Here is an 18,827-nt window from a genome sequence, read left to right on the forward strand (position 1 = left end):
TTTTAACTAACCACAGGTCTGATATGTTTTGACTGCTGAGAGCCTGGGTAGAGAGCCTGAGAGCAGGAAGTCCCTGGCTACAGCATTCTAGTGCCTTAGCTAGGAAAAGGAGACTGACCCAAGGCAAGCACCATTGCCAGACACCCGGATTTCCTGGCTCACAATCTCAAAGCTGAGCTTGGAGTTGAAGGAGAGCTGGAGGAAGCCAGTGTTTCTGGCAGCTTCAGCTGGCCCTTCCCATTAACATCACAGTAATGTAGTTGTGTGGTGGTTGAAAAAGCATCCCTAGTTACACGGAGTGATTTACAGGGCACCAGACTCCACATTTCAGAGTCTCCTGTGTACCATAAAAAATATATTATAAAGGAATAATCTTTATCTGAACTAAAGCTGCGGTGTAGAAAACTCATGTCCAGCTGGGAGCAGCAGTGAGCTTTTGTTCACCCAGGGAAAAGTCCCCGTTCTTCATCATATTTGATTAACATTTTTCCTCTCTTTGGCACTAGGTATCTTGCTAATATTTAGACATTATATACATTTTCTTTCAACTATTGTTCCCATTATGAGCTCAAATAGAACAGGAGAAGCCAGCCTCGCCAGCAGGAGACTGGGAAGCTGACAGTCTGGGCACCTAGCAAGCTGTGCCTAGCAGCCAGCCCCTGTACTCAGGAAGAAGGGTTCCCCCAGAATGCCTCCCTAAATGGGCTCTTTCCGAATTCTACCTTCCACCCCCCTCTTTCCTGAGCTAAAGGCAACAGCAAACAGTCCACTTTAGAGTCTCCCAAAGCGTTCCAATACCTCCCTGTGAGGGCAGGGGTGGGTATCTCTCTGTAGAGCACAGACACCTAAAGATAACCAGAGAAGTGAGACGCAGACATCCCCCTGCTTATTCGCTGTTTGGAGGGACAGGGTTCCCAGTCTGTATCAGCTCAGGGCATCCCAAGCTCTCCTAGGCTGCAGTGCCTCCCACAGGGCACAGGTGGGTGCACCTGTGGTTAAGGTGACCAGGTAGGGGACATCGCCACCTCCCACTAGGTGTTGGGGCAGGAGCAAAAGTCTGGGAAACCTTGGGGGTCTGTGACAAAGCTCTACCCATTGGGAACTTCAAGACAGGGCTGGAGAGGTGGAAGTTGGGGTGGGGAAAGAACTGCTCCAGAAAACAGGGGCGAAGGAAGAGAGGGTCAGGAATAGGCTGAGTTTGATCAGAATCCCAACGGAGCAGACTAGGGGCAAGCCACTGCCAGGCTCGCAGCAACCCAAGTGAACGACCGCCCGGGTCGGCCCTGGGCTCCAATTCCCTCCAAGAGTCTGGCGAGCGCCGGCGAACGCTGGCGAGCGCGCGGGCACCTCGAACTCCCGTGGGAGCGCAGCGCCAGGGCGGGGCGGGGTCCTCAGCGCGCGTTTGGCGGCGGCTGGTAGGGGCCAAGATCTCAGCTCTCCTGGGCGCCCCAGCCTTGGCGCATGCCTCGGCTCCCGCGCACCCCCTCTGCAGGCACGCGCGAGGCGCACCCCTCCTTCCCCGGGCGGCGGCGGGCACGCGCCCGGCCCCCACGCCTCCGCCCCTCAGCGCCCGTCCTCTCTCCGGCAGAAAGTTAGCAGCGGGGAAGGAACTCGGGGCTGCTGGAGCGGCAGCGGCGGCGGCGCGAGGAGAACCGGACGCTGCGCACGGAGCAGGTGCCGCTGCGGCTCGGCGCCCCCCTCGGGCTCCTGGCCTGAGGTTGAGGGGGGCGGCGGGGGCCCGCGCGGGGAGGGGGCCATGCGGCCGGGCTTGTCCCCGGCGCAGCGGGACGGCAGCCAGGGCCGGGGGCGCAGCGGCGTCGCTCCATGCAGCCGGGGCGGCTGGGCGGCGGCGGCGGCGGCGGCGGGGGCGGCGGCTGAAACCATGTCCGGGCAGCGCCGGGGGCCGCCGCCGCCGCGAGCCGGGAGCCGTGATGGCCCGGTGGCCCGCACCGCCTCCGCCTCCGCCGCCGCCGCCGCCGCTCGCCGCGCCGCCGCCGCTGCCCGGCGCCTCCGCTAAGGGGCCGCCGGCGCGCAAGCTGCTCTTCATGTGCACCCTGTCCCTGTCCGTCACCTACCTGTGCTACAGCCTGCTGGGCGGCTCGGGATCGCTGCAGTTCCCGCTGGCGCTGCAGGAGCCCCCGGGAGCCCCCGCGGAGCCCCCGCCGAGCCCGCCGCCTTCTTCGCCGTCGCCGCCACCCCGCGTGCGCCCCGGCGCCTCCTCGCCACCACCGGACAACGCGAGCCACGAGCCGCCGCCCGAGCCCCCCGAGCGCTTCACGGCTCCCGCGGCCGACGGCTGGGGACTGGCGAGCGGCAGCGGCGCCCGGGACGCATGGTCCCGGAGTCCACCGGCCCCAGGAGACGTGGTCACAGCACAGGACGCGCTGCTGGGGCGCGGGGCGCAGGAGCCCGGCACCACGGAGGAGCTGGCAGGCCCGAGGGCGACCAACGCGAGCGCGGAGCGGGGCCCCGCCAGCACCCCTGATTACGGGGAGAAGAAGCTGCCCCAGGCGTTGATCATCGGGGTCAAGAAAGGAGGGACGCGCGCGCTGCTCGAGGCTATCCGCGTCCACCCGGACGTGCGGGCGGTGGGTGTAGAGCCGCACTTCTTCGACAGGAACTACGAGAAGGGGCTGGAGTGGTACAGGTAGGAGGCTGAGGGGCGCGGGACGCTTGAGGGGTCCTGAGAACCCATAACCTGGGCAGCCGGGGGAGGTCAGTGGAAACCGTGGCCGGGGTGCGCAGGGTCCAGGTGCGGATGAAAGGGCAGGAGTCGAACTAAAAGATCACTTTATTTCGGGGCCAGAGGAGGAGCAGGTGCCTCGGGATCTACCAGGCTCCAAAAATCTGGGAATCCCCAGCCCTCAAGCCTGCTGCCTACGGGGTGTTTCCCAGACTAGGTTGCTACAGGGCTCGAGCTTCTGGGCTGGGAACATGCCGAGGAATGAGACAGAAGAGCTGAATTGACGACGGGGCTTTGAGATCCCCAGGAATCAATCAAAAGCGCCCTCAAAAGCATTTGCGTGGCTGGAATCCAACTTCAGTGTTTTAAGGTCAGAGCAAAAGGAACAGTTTAAAAACCAGACGGTGTAGGCACTTCGGCTTTCTAGTAAAGGCGAGGTATTTCCTACCTCTGTGACTTTCTGTCCCTCTTGGCTGAATGAACACTGGGCTGATTTAGCACCAGGAACCTAGGGTTCTAGATGCCAGTTGGTGCCCTAAGGGTGTCTGTGCCCCGAGCAGAGCCCTTTCTAGTCTGAGCATCCTTGGAGCCAGATTGGAGTTACTTCTGCTAGGAGTTACACACCTCTTTCTCATCACCAGATGTTGGTAGGAGGGAGGGAGCAGGAGAAAGTTAAGTGCAGGTCAGGTAGCTAATAATCTACCCTTCTTGCCAGCTGTGACCATTGGTACACACGCCGAACATGCAGGCCTCCCCTCTCTCTTGTCCCCCCTCCCTCCCCCCTCCCTCTTCATATCTTTCTGGGAAACAGATCTGGATGGGTGGCCCCATCTCGATCACATTTCAATAATTAATTGCAACTGTCAAACAGAAACACAGCCTTTGTCAGCTGAAGCAATGCTATCAGTTCCACAGAGCCAATAGGTACAATTGGCCTGTGACAGAGTTGCCTTCCTGTCAGAGAGACGTGCTTTCTGGGTTTAAATTACAGCCTGGGAAAAGTTTTGCCTGTAACTTTGGGAGAATGTAATAAGCATGTGTGTTGTGATTGATTTCTCCCAGTTTTTTTTAAATTTGCCTTGTGCTTTAAAAGCTGGGTAGAAGTACACCCAGGCATAAACATTCCAGCACATCGCACTGAGACAGGGACTGTGTCTGTTAATGTCTTGTCTGTTTCAACAGCAAGAACTAATTGGGATATTTTAGGAGGCTTCAAACAGTCCCTTCCTATCAAAACATAAAACAGCAAGTGCCTAATTTAACTGGAAAAATCCGTATTTATAACATCACAAGCCATGGCTTCCAGTTTGTGATTATAATTAAAAAGGTGTTAGGATGATTAATGCAACAACAGGAAAATAAAGACTGGGGAAGATGTCGGGGAGGGTTCAGGCATCACTGGCTAGCTGCAGGCATGTCCTGATTTCTTCTGTGGGGTGGCTTTAGGTACAGAGGGGAACCGTGGGCTCCCTCTACTTCTAATTTTAAAGCTGTGCCTCTTGTGGGAGGTGTCACATGCCCTTTAAGAGAGGCATAAAGATCAAATCTTGCAGCGTGTGTTTTGGGTGGCTTTGCTGCAGTAGAGCTACAGAAAGGAGTTCATTCTCTGGATGATGAATAAAGTTGATGGAGAGTGCTTGAGCGAGGAAATCCCATCCTGGGATCTGGAGAGTTTTCTCCATGAACGGGAAGAGGACAAGACAGGTGTCTTAGGTTCTGTTCTAGTGAAACTGGGAGGTGAGGATGCATAAGCTACCTCACTATCCCAACATGGCTCCTGAAGGTATGGGGTGTGGTGATCCTCCCAGCCTCCTGAGCCCACCCAGTACTTGTGGCATGGTGCTAGTAGTTTGTAGCCCTTAGTAGAACCACTACACACAAATGGTAGATGTAGAGCAAGGTCCACTTGATCCCAGGTAAGAGAGCCATTTGGTATCTCCTGTTCCTCAATCCCTGGCCCGTAACCTCTTGCCATGTGGATCTGCACAAGGCTGAGTGGTGCTGATTGCAAGTGAGGAGGGGACTCTCTCTCTCAAGAGCAAGCTTCATGGAAGTGTGTGGCTGTCTCACAAGGAGGGATTCATTAGCTACTGAAACGTGGCTGATGGAAAGACTTTCCGGAAGCTCCTGAGGCTCACGGGAGCCCAGTGGGCTTCCCAGCCTCATTGGAGACAGCCATGCTTTGAGGACATTTGTGAGACTCCATTAGCCTTGTCTTTGCATGCTTGCCCTAAGCTTCTCCCCTACCTAGGAAGAAGGGATGATCGCCACATCCTAATGTAGAAATGTGAATAGTGTCTTCAATTCAAGCCAGTGGCATAAACCTTTCCTCTTGGTTCCCTGAGCAACTCTGGACTCCCTAAGTGGCGGAACCTGAACTTCCCCGTGCCATGAGTGTCATCTGTAATCTGGTGGCTTCATTGAAGAAGCACAGGTTAATTAAAAACTTTAACATTTCATTATTTGTTTGTCTAACCATTTATCCCTTTACTTATTTATTGTCTTAAATGGGCTCCCAGTTGCCCACGGTTTCAGCAAGTGGTCCTGGATTTGGTGCTTTGAGCAGGAAGAGCTGAGATGAAGCAGGCTGCTGTGGATGCCGCTGCTCTGGGCTTCCCTCCTACCTAACAGATCAGCCTTAGCAAGTTCCCTCCTCTTGCGTCACTCCAGTTGTTCCTAAATCCGGGTTTTGCTTTGCACCTATGCTGTTGATCGAATGGGATGTGAAAACACATCGGAGATTAGAATATGTACATTCAATTTTCAGGGCAGCACCAGACTAGTGGATGAGGGTGTGTATATTCAGGCTGCGGAGATGCTTAACATCCGTGGTGGATTGACCCAGTCAATGGATAATAAGCTTGGTGGATCAAGCCCTCCTCCTCTGCCTTTCTATACCTGTCTCCAAAAGGGCAAAACCATGTGCAAATTCTACAGGAGCTGATACAGTGGTCCTGGCAGAAACCTTGAACCCTTCTAAGGGATGGGACCTCAGGGCAGACCCCTGGCTGCCACTGCAGAACTCATCACAATGACAGAGGCATAGGAGCACTTGCCTCTCCCATGACTCACATGTGAAGTGACCATGGCCTTTTGCTTTAGAAGCCACTTAGCTCCAAGGTGATGTCCCTTGGTCTTACGTTCTATTGGGAGAGTGGAGTCACCCCAAGAGCCCGCTGCATGCTGAGGGGTGCACAGCTCTTGCTCCCTAGTGGAGAGGGGCCAGTGGTTGGCAGTAGCACTCTCTGTTGCTGACTGGAGAGAATACTGAGGACAGGGCATGTTGGTATTTATGGAATGCCAGCCGTGATAGCGGCTGGCACTCTATAGAAGTGTTATTCATGGCAGCATTGAGATTATGCTGTGAGCTAAACAGCAGCGGTTTTGTTTTATGATCGTATTTCCTTTTTTTTTTTTTTTTCTGGAGGTAAGTGACTGGCTCAAGGTCCTAGGTCTGGTGGCTGCCCTAGCTGAGATTGAAGCTGCATCTGTACAGGGGCAGGTGGCTTTGTTCCTTTGCCTACACCCCATTGCCACTCATTAATACTAAAAGAGAAGCCCCCGTTTCTTTCCTTAAAACAAAAGTTTAATAAATAACTGCTAACTGTACACTGAGTACTGTTTTAGGAATGAAGGATGGAGCATCCGTTCTCCCGAAACCGGCAGTTTAGAAGTGTGTGTGTGTGTGTGTGTGTGTGTGTGTGTGTGTGTGTGTGTGTGTGTGTGTAGGGCAGCAAACAAGCAAACCAAACGGTGTGTAGCGAATGTTTAGCTTTGGTGAGAGATGTAAGGAAAACTCAGCTCACTAAAGGCCCAGAGCTCCTCTGCCCAGTGTGACTGGTACAGCTGAAGTGGCCAAATTGTAATATGCCAGAAGCAGGAGATACACAGAATGAAAAGTTGCTCAATAGTAATTTTCTATTCATGGCATATAGAAATCCTAGCATTCATGTTGAGCTAAATAATGTACATTATTAAATTAATTCTGTGCTTGTTGTTGTTGTTGGCACGTCTAGGAGACTGCAGCCATGGTCTTCTGTATGTGTTTCACCACTGAGCTACAGCCTCAACCCTCAATGTCACTTATTTTTACCTTTTAAAAGTGGCTCTTGGAGAATGGAAAATTGGGTGGCCCTTGTGTGGTTTCTAGCTTTGGAATGTGGAGCATGCTCAGACACTTTGGTTCACCTGGATTCTGATGCTGCAGGCCTTGGGGAGTGGGTGGCATGCTGGGCTTCTGTGTTTCTAAGATGCCCTGGATGCCATTGCTGCTACTGAGCTGCTTAGAGCTTCCTTTAAGATGAAGCTTATGATGTGTGAATGTGTTAGTGTACGTGCACGTGCTCACATATGTGTATGTGTGCATTCAAGGGCGTTATTTTGAGATGACCACGTGATGGAAATTTTGTAAATACAGTGAAAGGGTAAGATCTGCCCCCCTCCACACACATACATATAAAGATACAGTTGGAGAGGTTCCCAGCAGCAGGAAGAATGAATGCAAAGGTCCTGAGGTGGAATTGGTGGTGTGGCATTCATTCATTACTCTGGATACAGTTGAGTTCACATCAGACATTGCAACGTACCAGCTGAATGATCCTCCAGTGCATAGCTTATATAACATCACTCAGGTTCAGTTTGGCTGACAGTAATTTCTTCCTGATAAGCTTGTTGAGGCAGGGGTGGGGTGGGTGGTGGGGGTGGTGGGGGAGTGGGGGGGTGGTGGGTGGGGGTGGTGGTGGGATAAATAAGGTAATAAAAGTGGACACATTTATCAACAAAGTGAGTGTCCGAGGCAGAAGTCTAAATTGAGGCTGAGGAGTGTTCATCCTCCTTCCTGAAATTCTTTAGCTTTCTTGTGCCTTCACCTTTGTCAAGGATGTGATGATGTTGTCTCATTTGGATTGGTTTTGGAAGAGCCCAATCAGGAGGCCTTTGCAGCCTGCATCTCCTTCACATTGTAAACAAACTCAGGTGACATCAGGCCCCTGTGTGTGGGTCAGATAAATAAAAGCAGCATACTACTGGGAGGGGTTGGTCTCCAGCGAGCTCACTTCCCTGAGCTGGGGCAGCTGCAGCCCTGTCTGGCTACACACTTCCCTGGGGTCATCAGAGCTTCACTCTGTAAGAGAAACTGGGAAACCAGGTTTTGATGTAAAACCTTCTGAGTTTTAGTACTGGCCACGGATTTTGGTTCCTTAAAAAACACTGTGTAGGCCAATACTGCAGAGCAAATGAAACCCATCTGTGGGCTGGATGCAGCCAACTTGCTGCCAGTTTGTGACCTCTGGGCTAAACTCATTTCGGAAAGGAACTGGTCTGCAGTGGCCAGAACTGTGCTGTTTGGGTTAGTGTTTCTCTCTTTTCTAGCTTTTTGCAATCGCATGAAGAAAATACTTCCCAGGTTCATGGCAGCAAGCACCAACAGAGCCTGATACAAACATTGAGACTGAAAAAGAAACTTCACAGATAAAATACCCCTTTCTTCCCAATTAATATTCCCTGCAGGTAGGCCCAGCTCCCCCTGCCTCAGCCTCCAGAGTGCAGGAATCACAGATGTGCCCTGCCAAGCCAGATGTTTGTTTTTCAAAGTTAGAGATGGAATTCAGGACCTTATGCATGGAAGCCAAGTGCTCAACCACTGAGCTATATTCCCAGCAGGAAAATTCTTAACCTATTGATCTGCAGTGCCCACAATTGATCTGTATATAGATGACTTGGATTTATAAGATATATTCCTGTAGGGAGGATGGAGACCTAAGAGGTAGGTCAAATGGATTCTCTGTTTTTCTTTGTTATGTCTGGTGCCAGCTTGCTTATGTTAATAAAGCCCATTCTCTGACTGGAATCCTCCCGTCCTCAAATGCTTTTCTGTAGCAGGCTCTTACAGACAGAGATGGAGACTGTAGTGATGTAGGAGACTGAAGTGATGTGGTGTGAAGCAGGCCCTTCATCTCTGAGATTCAGAGCCAGGATCCATATGTTGATGTCAGGAAATCTCAGTTTCTCCATCTGCAGAATGGGCTCAATATTGCTTCCTTCCAAAACATTGTATGACAATGAACTGCAGTGCCGTTTCAAATGCTTTGTGTCAAATTGGTGACACAAGGTACCTTGCTTGGCTTATTCATTTTCTTTTAGTGCCTCACTTTTATTCTGCCCGTCAGAATGGAGGATCCTAAGGAGAAAGCCATTACTCAGTTGTCATTCATTTGAATATGGTCTTTTATTTCAAGATTATGTCTGAAAGAGGGATTGCAAGTCCTCAGCAGCTCTAAAGTAGTTCTCCAGAGAACAATCAGAGGGTTCTAGAAGTCAGCCTATTGGCACGGAGTGGGAGATGAGTCTGGTTTCCTGAGGGTCACCCTGGTCATACTCTCCACCCAGAACACCTGGAAGAAAAAATGGCCCAGTTCTCTGGGTTGCCACGCTCTTGAGCCTCTGTTCGAAACACACTCCATTCACTCCAGATATCCCAGAAGCAGTGGGCTGACAGGCAGGCCTATCTTGTCTTCATCTTCCCCACAGAACCCAGGACACCCTGCCACATGTCTGCCTGAGCTCTGGAGAAGTCACTTGGGGGCTCCAGACACTGAACACGATTTATTTTTTTACTTTTGTAAGCTATACCAGGGCCATTTTACTTTTAAACTGAGTCAATGTAGAAAGCTCAGGACTCCAGGTGAACGGAAGCCTGCTAGAGTTGTATGCTAGGAAGCTTGAGAGCTCTGGGTTTTTCATAGTGGGGGATGCCTCTGGAAGAGATTGAACCACAGTCCTGGTGAAGGCGGCTCTGGAGACCATTGGTCTCTGTGGTTTAACAAGCAACTCTGCACCTGACTTGGGGTTTTCCGTCTGAAATCATCATTCACCACAGAGACTTGATGCTGATCTTGCCATTAATTAAAAGAAGAAGGTTGACTTTCCCCCCACAAAGAACTCACTAGTTAGGATTGCCTGCCTTAAATTATTTTCAACCTTTAAGAGTCTACTACGCAGGTGTGGTGGCGCATACCTTTAATCCCAGCATTCAGAAGGCAGAGGTAGGCAGATCTCTGTGCCTGGGACGCCAACCTGGTCTTCATAGTGAATGTGAGGCTAACCTGGTCTATGTGGTGAGAAACTTTTGAAGAAGGAAAAAAAAGAAGAGAAAACAAAGCATATTTACAGGGGAATAAAGTCACATGTGTATTAATTCACGTACATGTGCATTTATATATATATTATATATTATATATATATATATATATGTATATATATATATATATATATATATATATTATACATTTCACATATGTAGGTGGTTTCAAGTGAGAAAAGTTGAACTTAATTTTAAACCAAGGAAGTTTGTTGGGTCATGGGCTTCAGGGAAAGCCATGTCAGGCTCAAAGGGGGAGAGGGAAGAAGAGAGAGGGGAGAGGGGAGAGGAGAGAGGGGAGAGGGGAGAGGGGAGAGGGGAGAGGGGAAAGGCTTCTGCATTCTTCCCTCTGCCATGCTTATCTCTGCTTGCTTCCTTCTCAGGTGTGTCTCATCAGATTTTATTCCAGGGGGTAAATAACAGTCCCCCCCCCCCCATGTTCCGGGGATGCCTTTTAAGAGTGTTTGTGGAGTGTGCCTAGAGACACCATTGTTCAAAGCTGTGACACAGCTAAAGCAGGGATTGAGTGAGCTCTTGATAGGCCAAGGTGATGATGATATGTAGACACTTCTTTGACTTGAAATGGTGGTGGGAGTGGGGAAGCAGAGCTAGTCCCACCAAAGTCACAGGAAATAATTTATTGAAAGAGGAAGAGGGTTTTATGGGGTTGACTTCTAGAAAAACGAGAGTCAGTTATACCAGATGCCCATGAAACATAAAAGCCCTCTCTGGGGTGGTCCAGGATCTCTCATCCAGCTTTTTAACTGGCAAGAGGCTTAAAGGATTAGTTTGAGGTCAGATTGAATTTCACTTCTTATTCGTTCATTCACTCATTCATTTATTCATTAAACATGTAATACCAACAGTGTGCCATTTGCTGGACTTAAACATGGCCATCAAGTAGAGAAATGAATATATAAAGTATTATATGATAAAGGAACAAAGGCCTTGACTGAATAGGATTCACTCTAAGAATGGAAAGGTGGTTCAGTCCTTGACAATGTCATTTATTTTTAATTTTAACAAATGTGCAAATTTATGTGGTATATGTTATGGATACTGGAGGGATAGTTTCTGTTCTGGGACCAGGCCACACTATCGCCCTCTGCAGGACGTTTTCGGTCTTACTTCTTCTTCCTGGGATTCTTTGTCTCCAATCCCTAGGTTGCTGGTGTCTCCTTTTCAAGTCTTCAGGTGTTGGCCGGAGTTAGACACTTCCAATAGACCATCCCCATCTATATAAAGATCTCCCAGTTCCGCCCTGCTCAGCTGCATTGTTCTCATCACAGTACATACTATTCTTCCAGGTTCCCCTGGTCACTCCCTCCCTCACTGGACGGAAAGCTACAAAGAAACAAGGACCTTGTCTATTTCATTCCTTACCAGTACTCTGGCATAAGATAGACACTCAAAAGGCAATGGTTTGTTAGCTGCCAATAAAGACTCCACAGACTAATGGGGCAGAGGGGAGCTTTCTGTGTGTTGAGACTCCTGACTTCTGAGAACAAAGAACAACGTTCCTGTCTCTTGGGAACTTGGCTTATAAATTGGTGTAAGTGCTTTCACATGCTAATTACACAGGACCACGTTGGGTGCAAGGAGGGTAAACTTTAAATGCGCATAAGCAGCCAGGCTCCCACTCACCTAGCCTCTCAGGTGGATCTTCCCACTCCTCTTTTACAGATAGATGAGGGTGAGACTGGGAGAGTAAGCAGCGTTTCCAAGGACACACAGCGGGCTGTCAGGAGCCAGGTGAATTTCCGCTATGACAAATGACTTGTTTCCTGGCCTCTGTGGCTATGGTGATGATCTAGGAGAATAGTGCTGGTTCTTTCTCATGGACCATTTTCCTTCAAGAGTCATTGGGATTAAACATATCTAAACGCATCATCAATGTCATTGCCACTGGCTGTGCTGGAACACACTCATAACCCTAGCACCCAAGCTGAGGCTGGAGGGCCCTGAGTTCAGGGCTTGCCGAAACTAGATAGCAAGCTCTTGTCTCAAAACTATTTCTGCATAATTGGCATTTAATAATTAGTTGCAAAAGGGTATTTGCTTTGGTTTGCTCACTGTACAGGTGGGTGCCTACCTTCCTTGTTCTAACCCATGAAAGCCTCTGCTGGAGGTGAGAATCTCGAGAGTTGCTGGAGCTGAGGAAATATTTGAATTAAATCATGGCTCCACCCTACTCCAGGGTACTTTGAATTTTACAGTCACCTGGCATTTTGATAAAAGATGTGAACCGGGTGCTGGTGCTAAGGAGATGTCTTGGTGCATAAAAGGGCTTGCTGGGCAACTGTAGAAAGCTTGAGTTGGAGTCCCAGAAACTGTGGGAAAGGCAGGCATGGAGTACGACTGTCTGTAATCCCTGTGCTCCCTTGAAGGGACGGAGGTAGAGGCAGGTGAGTACCTGGAAGCTTGCAGGCCAACTCCTCTGGCATCCACAGAGACAAAACAGCAAAGAAACACTCTTTCAAACAAGGTGGAATATTGGTGAAATTATTAAGACCACTCCGCGTAGTTAAAAGGGAGGTTTATTTAGTGGCGTAACTTACAAATGAATGGATAGTTAGGTTGTAGGGTCTGGGAAAGGTGTGGTGCAGTCCTGCGGTGTTCTCTGGAGAACTCTGCTAGGTCTACCTCCAGCATCCAGGGTCCTGGAACCAAGAGAGCCCCAGCATCTGGAACTCGGATCTTTAGCATCCTCTCTCGGCCCCGCCTTGTAGGTGTGACCATTACCGAAGCCTCAATGAGGGTTGGAACTTCCAGGTCAAAGCTGGAATGGCTACCCACTACAGTGGAAGGCTAGGACCAAACACCTTAGGTTTCTCTTACCTGCTACCACATGTACATTGACACATACGTGTACACTCTTACACATGTGGCTCTGCAAACTCACATATACACGTTTTGTACAAACATACACATAAATGAAAAAGGGAAATAAATAAAAAAAGAAAAATAAGTAGATTTTTCTTTTAAAAAAAGGTGGACTTGAAATCAGAGGTTACAGTTTTGAGTCAAGTTCCTCATATGCTTCCCTTATACACAGATGCAACTTAATCTTTGAACCTTGTATCTCACATCTTTAAAATGGGACTAACAGCCTCTTCTCAACCCACAGTGATTTTGTAGAAGTGGGGCAAGTGTTCTCAGCAGAGAGCTACCTTGTCTACACCTGTTAGTCATTGTTAGTCTATGCACGTTTTCTGAATTCCTCCAGGTAATTGGTTTTCTGGGATGTCGCACTCCAGGGAATGCCTGAAGTACAGGACAAGCCCTCTTATCATAAAGTTAGATTAAGAAGTTTAATTTACAGAAACTATTATCCAGCATGGATATCAAATGTTCGGAGTGCAGACTGCAGAAAGTGCCAGAGAACTCTTGGATAGCCTTACTCTGCATAACTCTTCTTCCCCGCTGACTGATGACCACTGGTGTCTTATACCGAAACAACATAAAGAGTAATGGGGCATGCTTGCTTTGTCAGACTACCCTGCCGTTAATCAACTCCAGAAGTGACCAGAAGATTCTCTTATTTTGTTCTCAGTTGGCCCATCATCTTTTCCATTCTCTGCACACCTTGGCTGTGTTTCCCAGGCTGGTATATTCATATATCACGTTCCAGTTGCCGGTCCATCCTGCTTTCTAAGCAGTAGGCAGAGCAATAGTCACTTGAAATATCTTTATCCCAATTTACAGGATACATTAGATTTCATGGCAAAGGACAATTGCATTTCAGACGGAATTAAGATTAAGTGCTAACTAGCTAACTGAGTGACAGATTGTTTGGTATTTTTTTGTATGAACCCAATTAATTACAAGAAACCTTACAAATGGAAGGGGAGGCGGTGAGAGAACCAGAGGCAGAGAAGCATGGGAAGGATCCAGTCAGCTCTATCTGAAGGCTTTGAAGACAGAGGGAAGGGCCACGAGCCAAGGAGTCTATGCAGCTTCTTGAGTCAGGGAAAAAGCAAGGCGGCCGAGGCTTAGCATCTTCAGGAGAAAGGCAGTACAGTGACACTGCCATTGAGACTTTGATCATGTGAACTGCAGATAATACATTTATATTGTGTTCAGCTTCCAACTCACGGTGACTTATCACAGTAGCTGCAGGAAATGAATACGCTTTCGTCAGGTGTGCCTAGCAGTTGCCAAAACACTTTGATTCTTTCTTTCCTCTCTATTTTTTCCTTCTTTTCTGGAAAAATATCATCTCCAGGGCCCTCTGGTTCCCTTCCCAAACAGATGGAGTGGAGTGGTGTATAAACAGCATTTCCAGAATGTAGAAATACTGGTGGCTGGTATAAGCTGGAGGGTTCACTCTCCTGTAGGCAGGGAGTGTTCATCCTCAGAGTGCGTCGTTGCGCAGGCACCAGCCACTCAGAAACCTGAGTCTGAAATAAAGCTCAAGGGGACGTGTGTGTGTGTGTGTGTGTGTGTGTGTGTGTGTGTGTGTGTGAGTGTGACGCAGAACCAGTGGAAATCACAAGATATTTTAGAGAACACTTAACATTTATTTCATCTGTATGTATGTTTTTACATCAAGGACCCCAAGTCTTCTGAACTTGAGGCATTAGCCTTGATCTTGCAAGGATGTTGTCTTAGAGATGTATCTACCCACCCACTGCACATGGGCTTTCCCTTTTAGATTTGTGCCTTCTCTGTGCCAACAAGGTTTTGAAAACTCAGTACTTGTGTAAATCTTCACAAAATGATTTTTTTCACAAGAAGAAAAATAAATGTTTGTAGAGATTATTTAATGTGAAACACCTGTGCTTGATAAGCATGTTTATATATGTGTATGTTTAAGTGTACACATACAAATATGTTGTGTGTTCATATACAGACATATATACACATATATTTCTAGATATTCTCATATCTCTATCAGCCATGTATCTTTGTACTTAGGTGTGTTCTTACCTACATATGTATATGTATGCATGTATGCATGCGTGCATCTATGTGGCACCTGTTGCCATGGTTCAACCCTTATCCTTTGTCCATTTGCCTAGTTGTCATCTGATTTTCATGAAGTAACCACAGTAAATGACCATTTGAGAGTATGAAGTGTACCATACTCCTTATTTCCCTTTAATTTCCAAATGAGTCCATGAAGAAGAAATTCCAAGCCTGGCTGGGACCTGTAAGACCCGACAAGGCTGATTTGTTCTTTCCATTGTAATCACTTCCACTCACCTCTTCTCTCTGTCCCTGTTTGCACTGTATTAGCTTCCTGCTTGCCCTGAGAATCTAAACACGACCTGGCCCCAGGGCTTTTACACTAGCTGCTCTCTGCCTGGAATTCTTTCCATCAGTCAACTGTGTGTCTGACATCTTTCTTTCACTCATGTCTTCACTAAACCATTTTATCCTCACTGTGGCCTGTCATGTAGCACTTGGTTTACCTGACTTGCTGATGCTAGGGGCTTCACTCATTGGGAGATGCCATGTGGGTGGCTGCAAATTGACTACTATACTGTACTCCACAGGTAATCCCTTCATCCTCCAAGTTTTTGTTGTGTTGATTTTCCCAGTTTTAATTCCATTGTCCCGGGAATTTGTGGAAACACAAGATGACCTTATCATTGCTGGGGGAAAAGTTAAAAGCCGTTTATGTCCCTCTGAAGCGATCCCTGCTAGTTAAATCCGCTGCCAGCGGGTGGTGGTTGTATGATGTACTGCATTCACTCTCCCCACTGGCTTTGCTCCTGCATCTTTTGCTCGTAAGTCATAAATCGAGAGGCATTTTAAAAGGTTCACATTGGGGAAACAATTAACAGGTATTGAGACAGATGTGTAGAACCGTGTTTAGAACAAACTCACAGTTGGATGTCCTACCCCACTCTCTTCCGAGACAGCTTCTTCATCTGTGCTCAGCTGAAGAAGGAATACTGGCAGGTAGCTTTTTTTATTTTTTCCATATTAGCATTCCCATGATTCCCAGTGGACAAACAGTGAACACATTGTGCTAACCTAAATATAAGTTAAGGCGCTTAATATTAGAAAATGTTATAGTACATATACTGGGTGTTGAATGGGCATTATCCATTTACACTCTCTGAAAAGTACACAGCCATTTCAGCCAGCGAACCCCATTATCTCACCAAAACCACTGAGCTCCTTATTTAGGACATCAGTGAGCTTGTTTTCTGCAAGCTGGCTGTCATTCATTCCTGGATTGTCCCCATGGAAGGCTTCTTGCTTCCCTTATGATTGTATTTTCCTCTTTATCCATATCTCATTCATCAAAGACAGGACATTTCCCTGAGTCACAGCCCATTCAAACACCTAAAATCATTGTCTGGTAGAATGCCCTTAAAGAAAACCATTTCCAGTGGTTGTGCATTCACGTTTAGACTCAGAACTGGAGCAACCAGGATTCTTTTGGTTATAGCATACATTAATCCCAGGTAAGATCTGAATTAAGCATGAACCAAAAGGCATTTAATAAATAGCTCGAGTATCAGAGAAGTCCCAGGTAGGGTAATGGGGATCTTTAAACAATCACTATGATATTTTTTATTAATTCTTTGAGAACTTCACATGTGCATGCAGTGTATTTTGAGCATATTCACCCTCTACTCTTTCCCCAACTCTTCCCAGGGATCTATAGTTTTTCTGGGTGTGGCTTAATCAGGGCTGAATGATGCGACCAGATCAAATTTTAGTTTCTGCTGCCGAGGTGGCTAGCCGCATTCATAAAACTTTCCACTTCATGGCTATGAAGTGAGCGTTCACCTGATTCCTTTTCCTAAATTGCAGGTAGTAGAGTCCTCTGTCCCTGTCCCCAAAGTCTCCTGCTTCTGACGAGCAGAGTTGGGGGGTCAGTGCTTCTGGAGGTGCATGGCAGTGGGATGCAGGGATTTTTCCTAGAGCAAAACCAGGACATGGTTCTCAGAGGGAAAAAAAAATGTGTGTGGATGCCAGTATGACAGATGTCTGCTTCTAGACTTCTGTGGAAAGCAATGTTCCAGTGCAACACAACCGGGTCAATCCGAGTTACATTGGCTTGTGTGCAAGCAGAGGCTTGGTCTGCTCCTCTGTTCTCCCCTGCCTCTGTTGCTCTGCCAGGAAGCAAGGCAGGCAGAGGAGAAGAGAGTGGAGAAGCCAGAATGGATAGACTGGTGCAGTCTTCGCATTTAAGGTGTTAAATCCCGGGGGAAGTCGAAAGAACCTGTTTCTAGAAATCACTAATTATTTATTTAGAATATCTTCCATTTCTGTCACTTCCTTAGCAACTCCTAGCATAGCACTGTCTGGGGAAAGCTAAAGGGACTGTATATCTTGCAAGAGAATTCTTCAAATAGCAAGTAAATCATTCACCACGTTTTAAATCTTCCTGCCCAGGATCCCTTCCAGTAGAGAGGGAGAAATGACTTGGCGTTTGATCAGCCTTAACATAACAACTAGATAGTCCAGAACTCCAGAACAGCCCTGGCTCTGCTTTTTTATCCTTTTCATGTATGGTAAAGCCTACAGTGAATAATTAAGTGAGATGTGGTTTTCTATGATCTTTGTGAGACCTTTTTTCTTTCTTTCTTTCTTTCTTTCTTTCTTTCTTTTTTTTTTTCTTTTTTTAAATGAAGTTAAAACCCCCTGTTTTGAGGAAAACAGTCAAGTCTGGTGTCTTGGTGTTTTTATTGAAACAGACATGTCTTGTGAGTGTGGGACTGCCTTTATCCAACAATGCTTCCCTTTCAGTATGTCCATGCAGCAGTTTTACAGTGTCTCCAGGGATCTTTCTGAAGAGACTCACTAGGAAATTTGAAGACCTCGGGTCTTCTAAGACCTGGGTAATTTGTCAGGTACAGTTGGTACAGGCTAATTTCCTGTATGATGCTGGTACAATCTCTTCCTTTTCCCTCCCTCTCTCCCTCTCTCCTCTTCCTCCCTCTCTCCCTCTCTCCTCTTCCTCCCTCCCTCCCTCTGACTTTCTACCCTTAAGTTGTTCCTCTCCTCTTCTTCCTCTTCTCCTTGCTCCCCCCATCTTGTTCCTTCTTCTCCCAATCCTCCTCTCCCTCCTCCTTCTTCTCATCCTTCCACCCCCTTCCCCTCTTTCGAGGTACTGGAGATTCTTTTTTTTTTTTTTTTTTTTTTTTTTTGTTAGGGGGGATTTGTTTGAGACAGGATTTCTCAGTGTAGCCCTGGCTGTTCCAGAACTTGCTTTGTAGACCAGGCTAGCCTCACGGAGGTCATAGAACTGGGCTGGGCACTGGAGATGGAACCTGTGGTCATTGTGTGCTAGGTGAGCATCCTTCTGCCGAGTCACACTCTAGCCTGTCTTTGGACCTCTTGGCAACTCCAGGATTTGCTCTCCACGTTCCCTTTGCTGTCTGACCCCCACCCCCATCCCACCCACAGCAGCTTTCCTCAGGATGGTCCCACTGCCCTGATGGGGGAACAAAAGAAGCTCTTTCCTCATTCCCTTCAAGTGGAGGAATTAGGAGTAGCAACCAAAGGACTTCATAGCCCTTGTTTTCAGAAAACATTTATCTGTTTCTTGTGACTTGTTTTCAGATTCTGAAGAATTGTTAAAAATTCTCTTATTTCAGAAAAAAAAGATAAGAACTTCACTTGAGTGGTTTGTTTTTTTCTTTATAACAACTGTGCTTTGGCATATTCTTAGTAACAACAGCTAGCTTCCATAATTCTTTAGGAGACTGAAACAAAACAAAACCCACAGGGAATTGTGTGTGTGTGTGTGTGTGTGTGTGTGTGTGTGTGTGTGTGTGTGCGCGCGCATATATGTGCACATCTTTGTGTGGGTGAATACATGCCATCATTGGCATGTTGAGGTCGGGGACCACCTCAAGTGTTGGTCATTGCCTTCCACCTTAAGTCAAGGTCTCTGTGTTAGCTACATACACCAGGCTAGGTTTCCAGAAAGCTTTCAAGGATTCTCTTATCTCCACCTCCCTTCCCCCTGAAGAAGAAGTCCTGGGATTCTGTACATCTGTATGTAAGCTACCATGTCTGGATTTATATGTGTTCTGGGGA

At 47.8% G+C, this 18,827-nt stretch overlaps 1 protein-coding gene across 1 annotated transcript in view; it reads left to right on the plus strand.

Annotated features, from left to right (window-relative positions):
* Positions 1-1,875: 1,875 nt before the first annotated feature.
* The window catches only part of Hs3st4 (heparan sulfate-glucosamine 3-sulfotransferase 4), a 409,001-nt gene continuing 392,049 nt past the window's right edge, over positions 1,876-18,827 (plus strand). The window contains exon 1 of the mRNA XM_036175844.1: positions 1,876-2,647. Coding sequence (XP_036031737.1) covers positions 1,932-2,647 — 716 coding nt within the window. The 5' untranslated portion in view covers positions 1,876-1,931. The remainder of the gene's footprint in view (positions 2,648-18,827) is intronic.

Source organism: Onychomys torridus, chromosome 1 (assembly GCF_903995425.1).
Source record: "Onychomys torridus chromosome 1, mOncTor1.1, whole genome shotgun sequence".
In the NCBI taxonomy this organism is placed as follows: domain Eukaryota; kingdom Metazoa; phylum Chordata; class Mammalia; order Rodentia; family Cricetidae; genus Onychomys; species Onychomys torridus.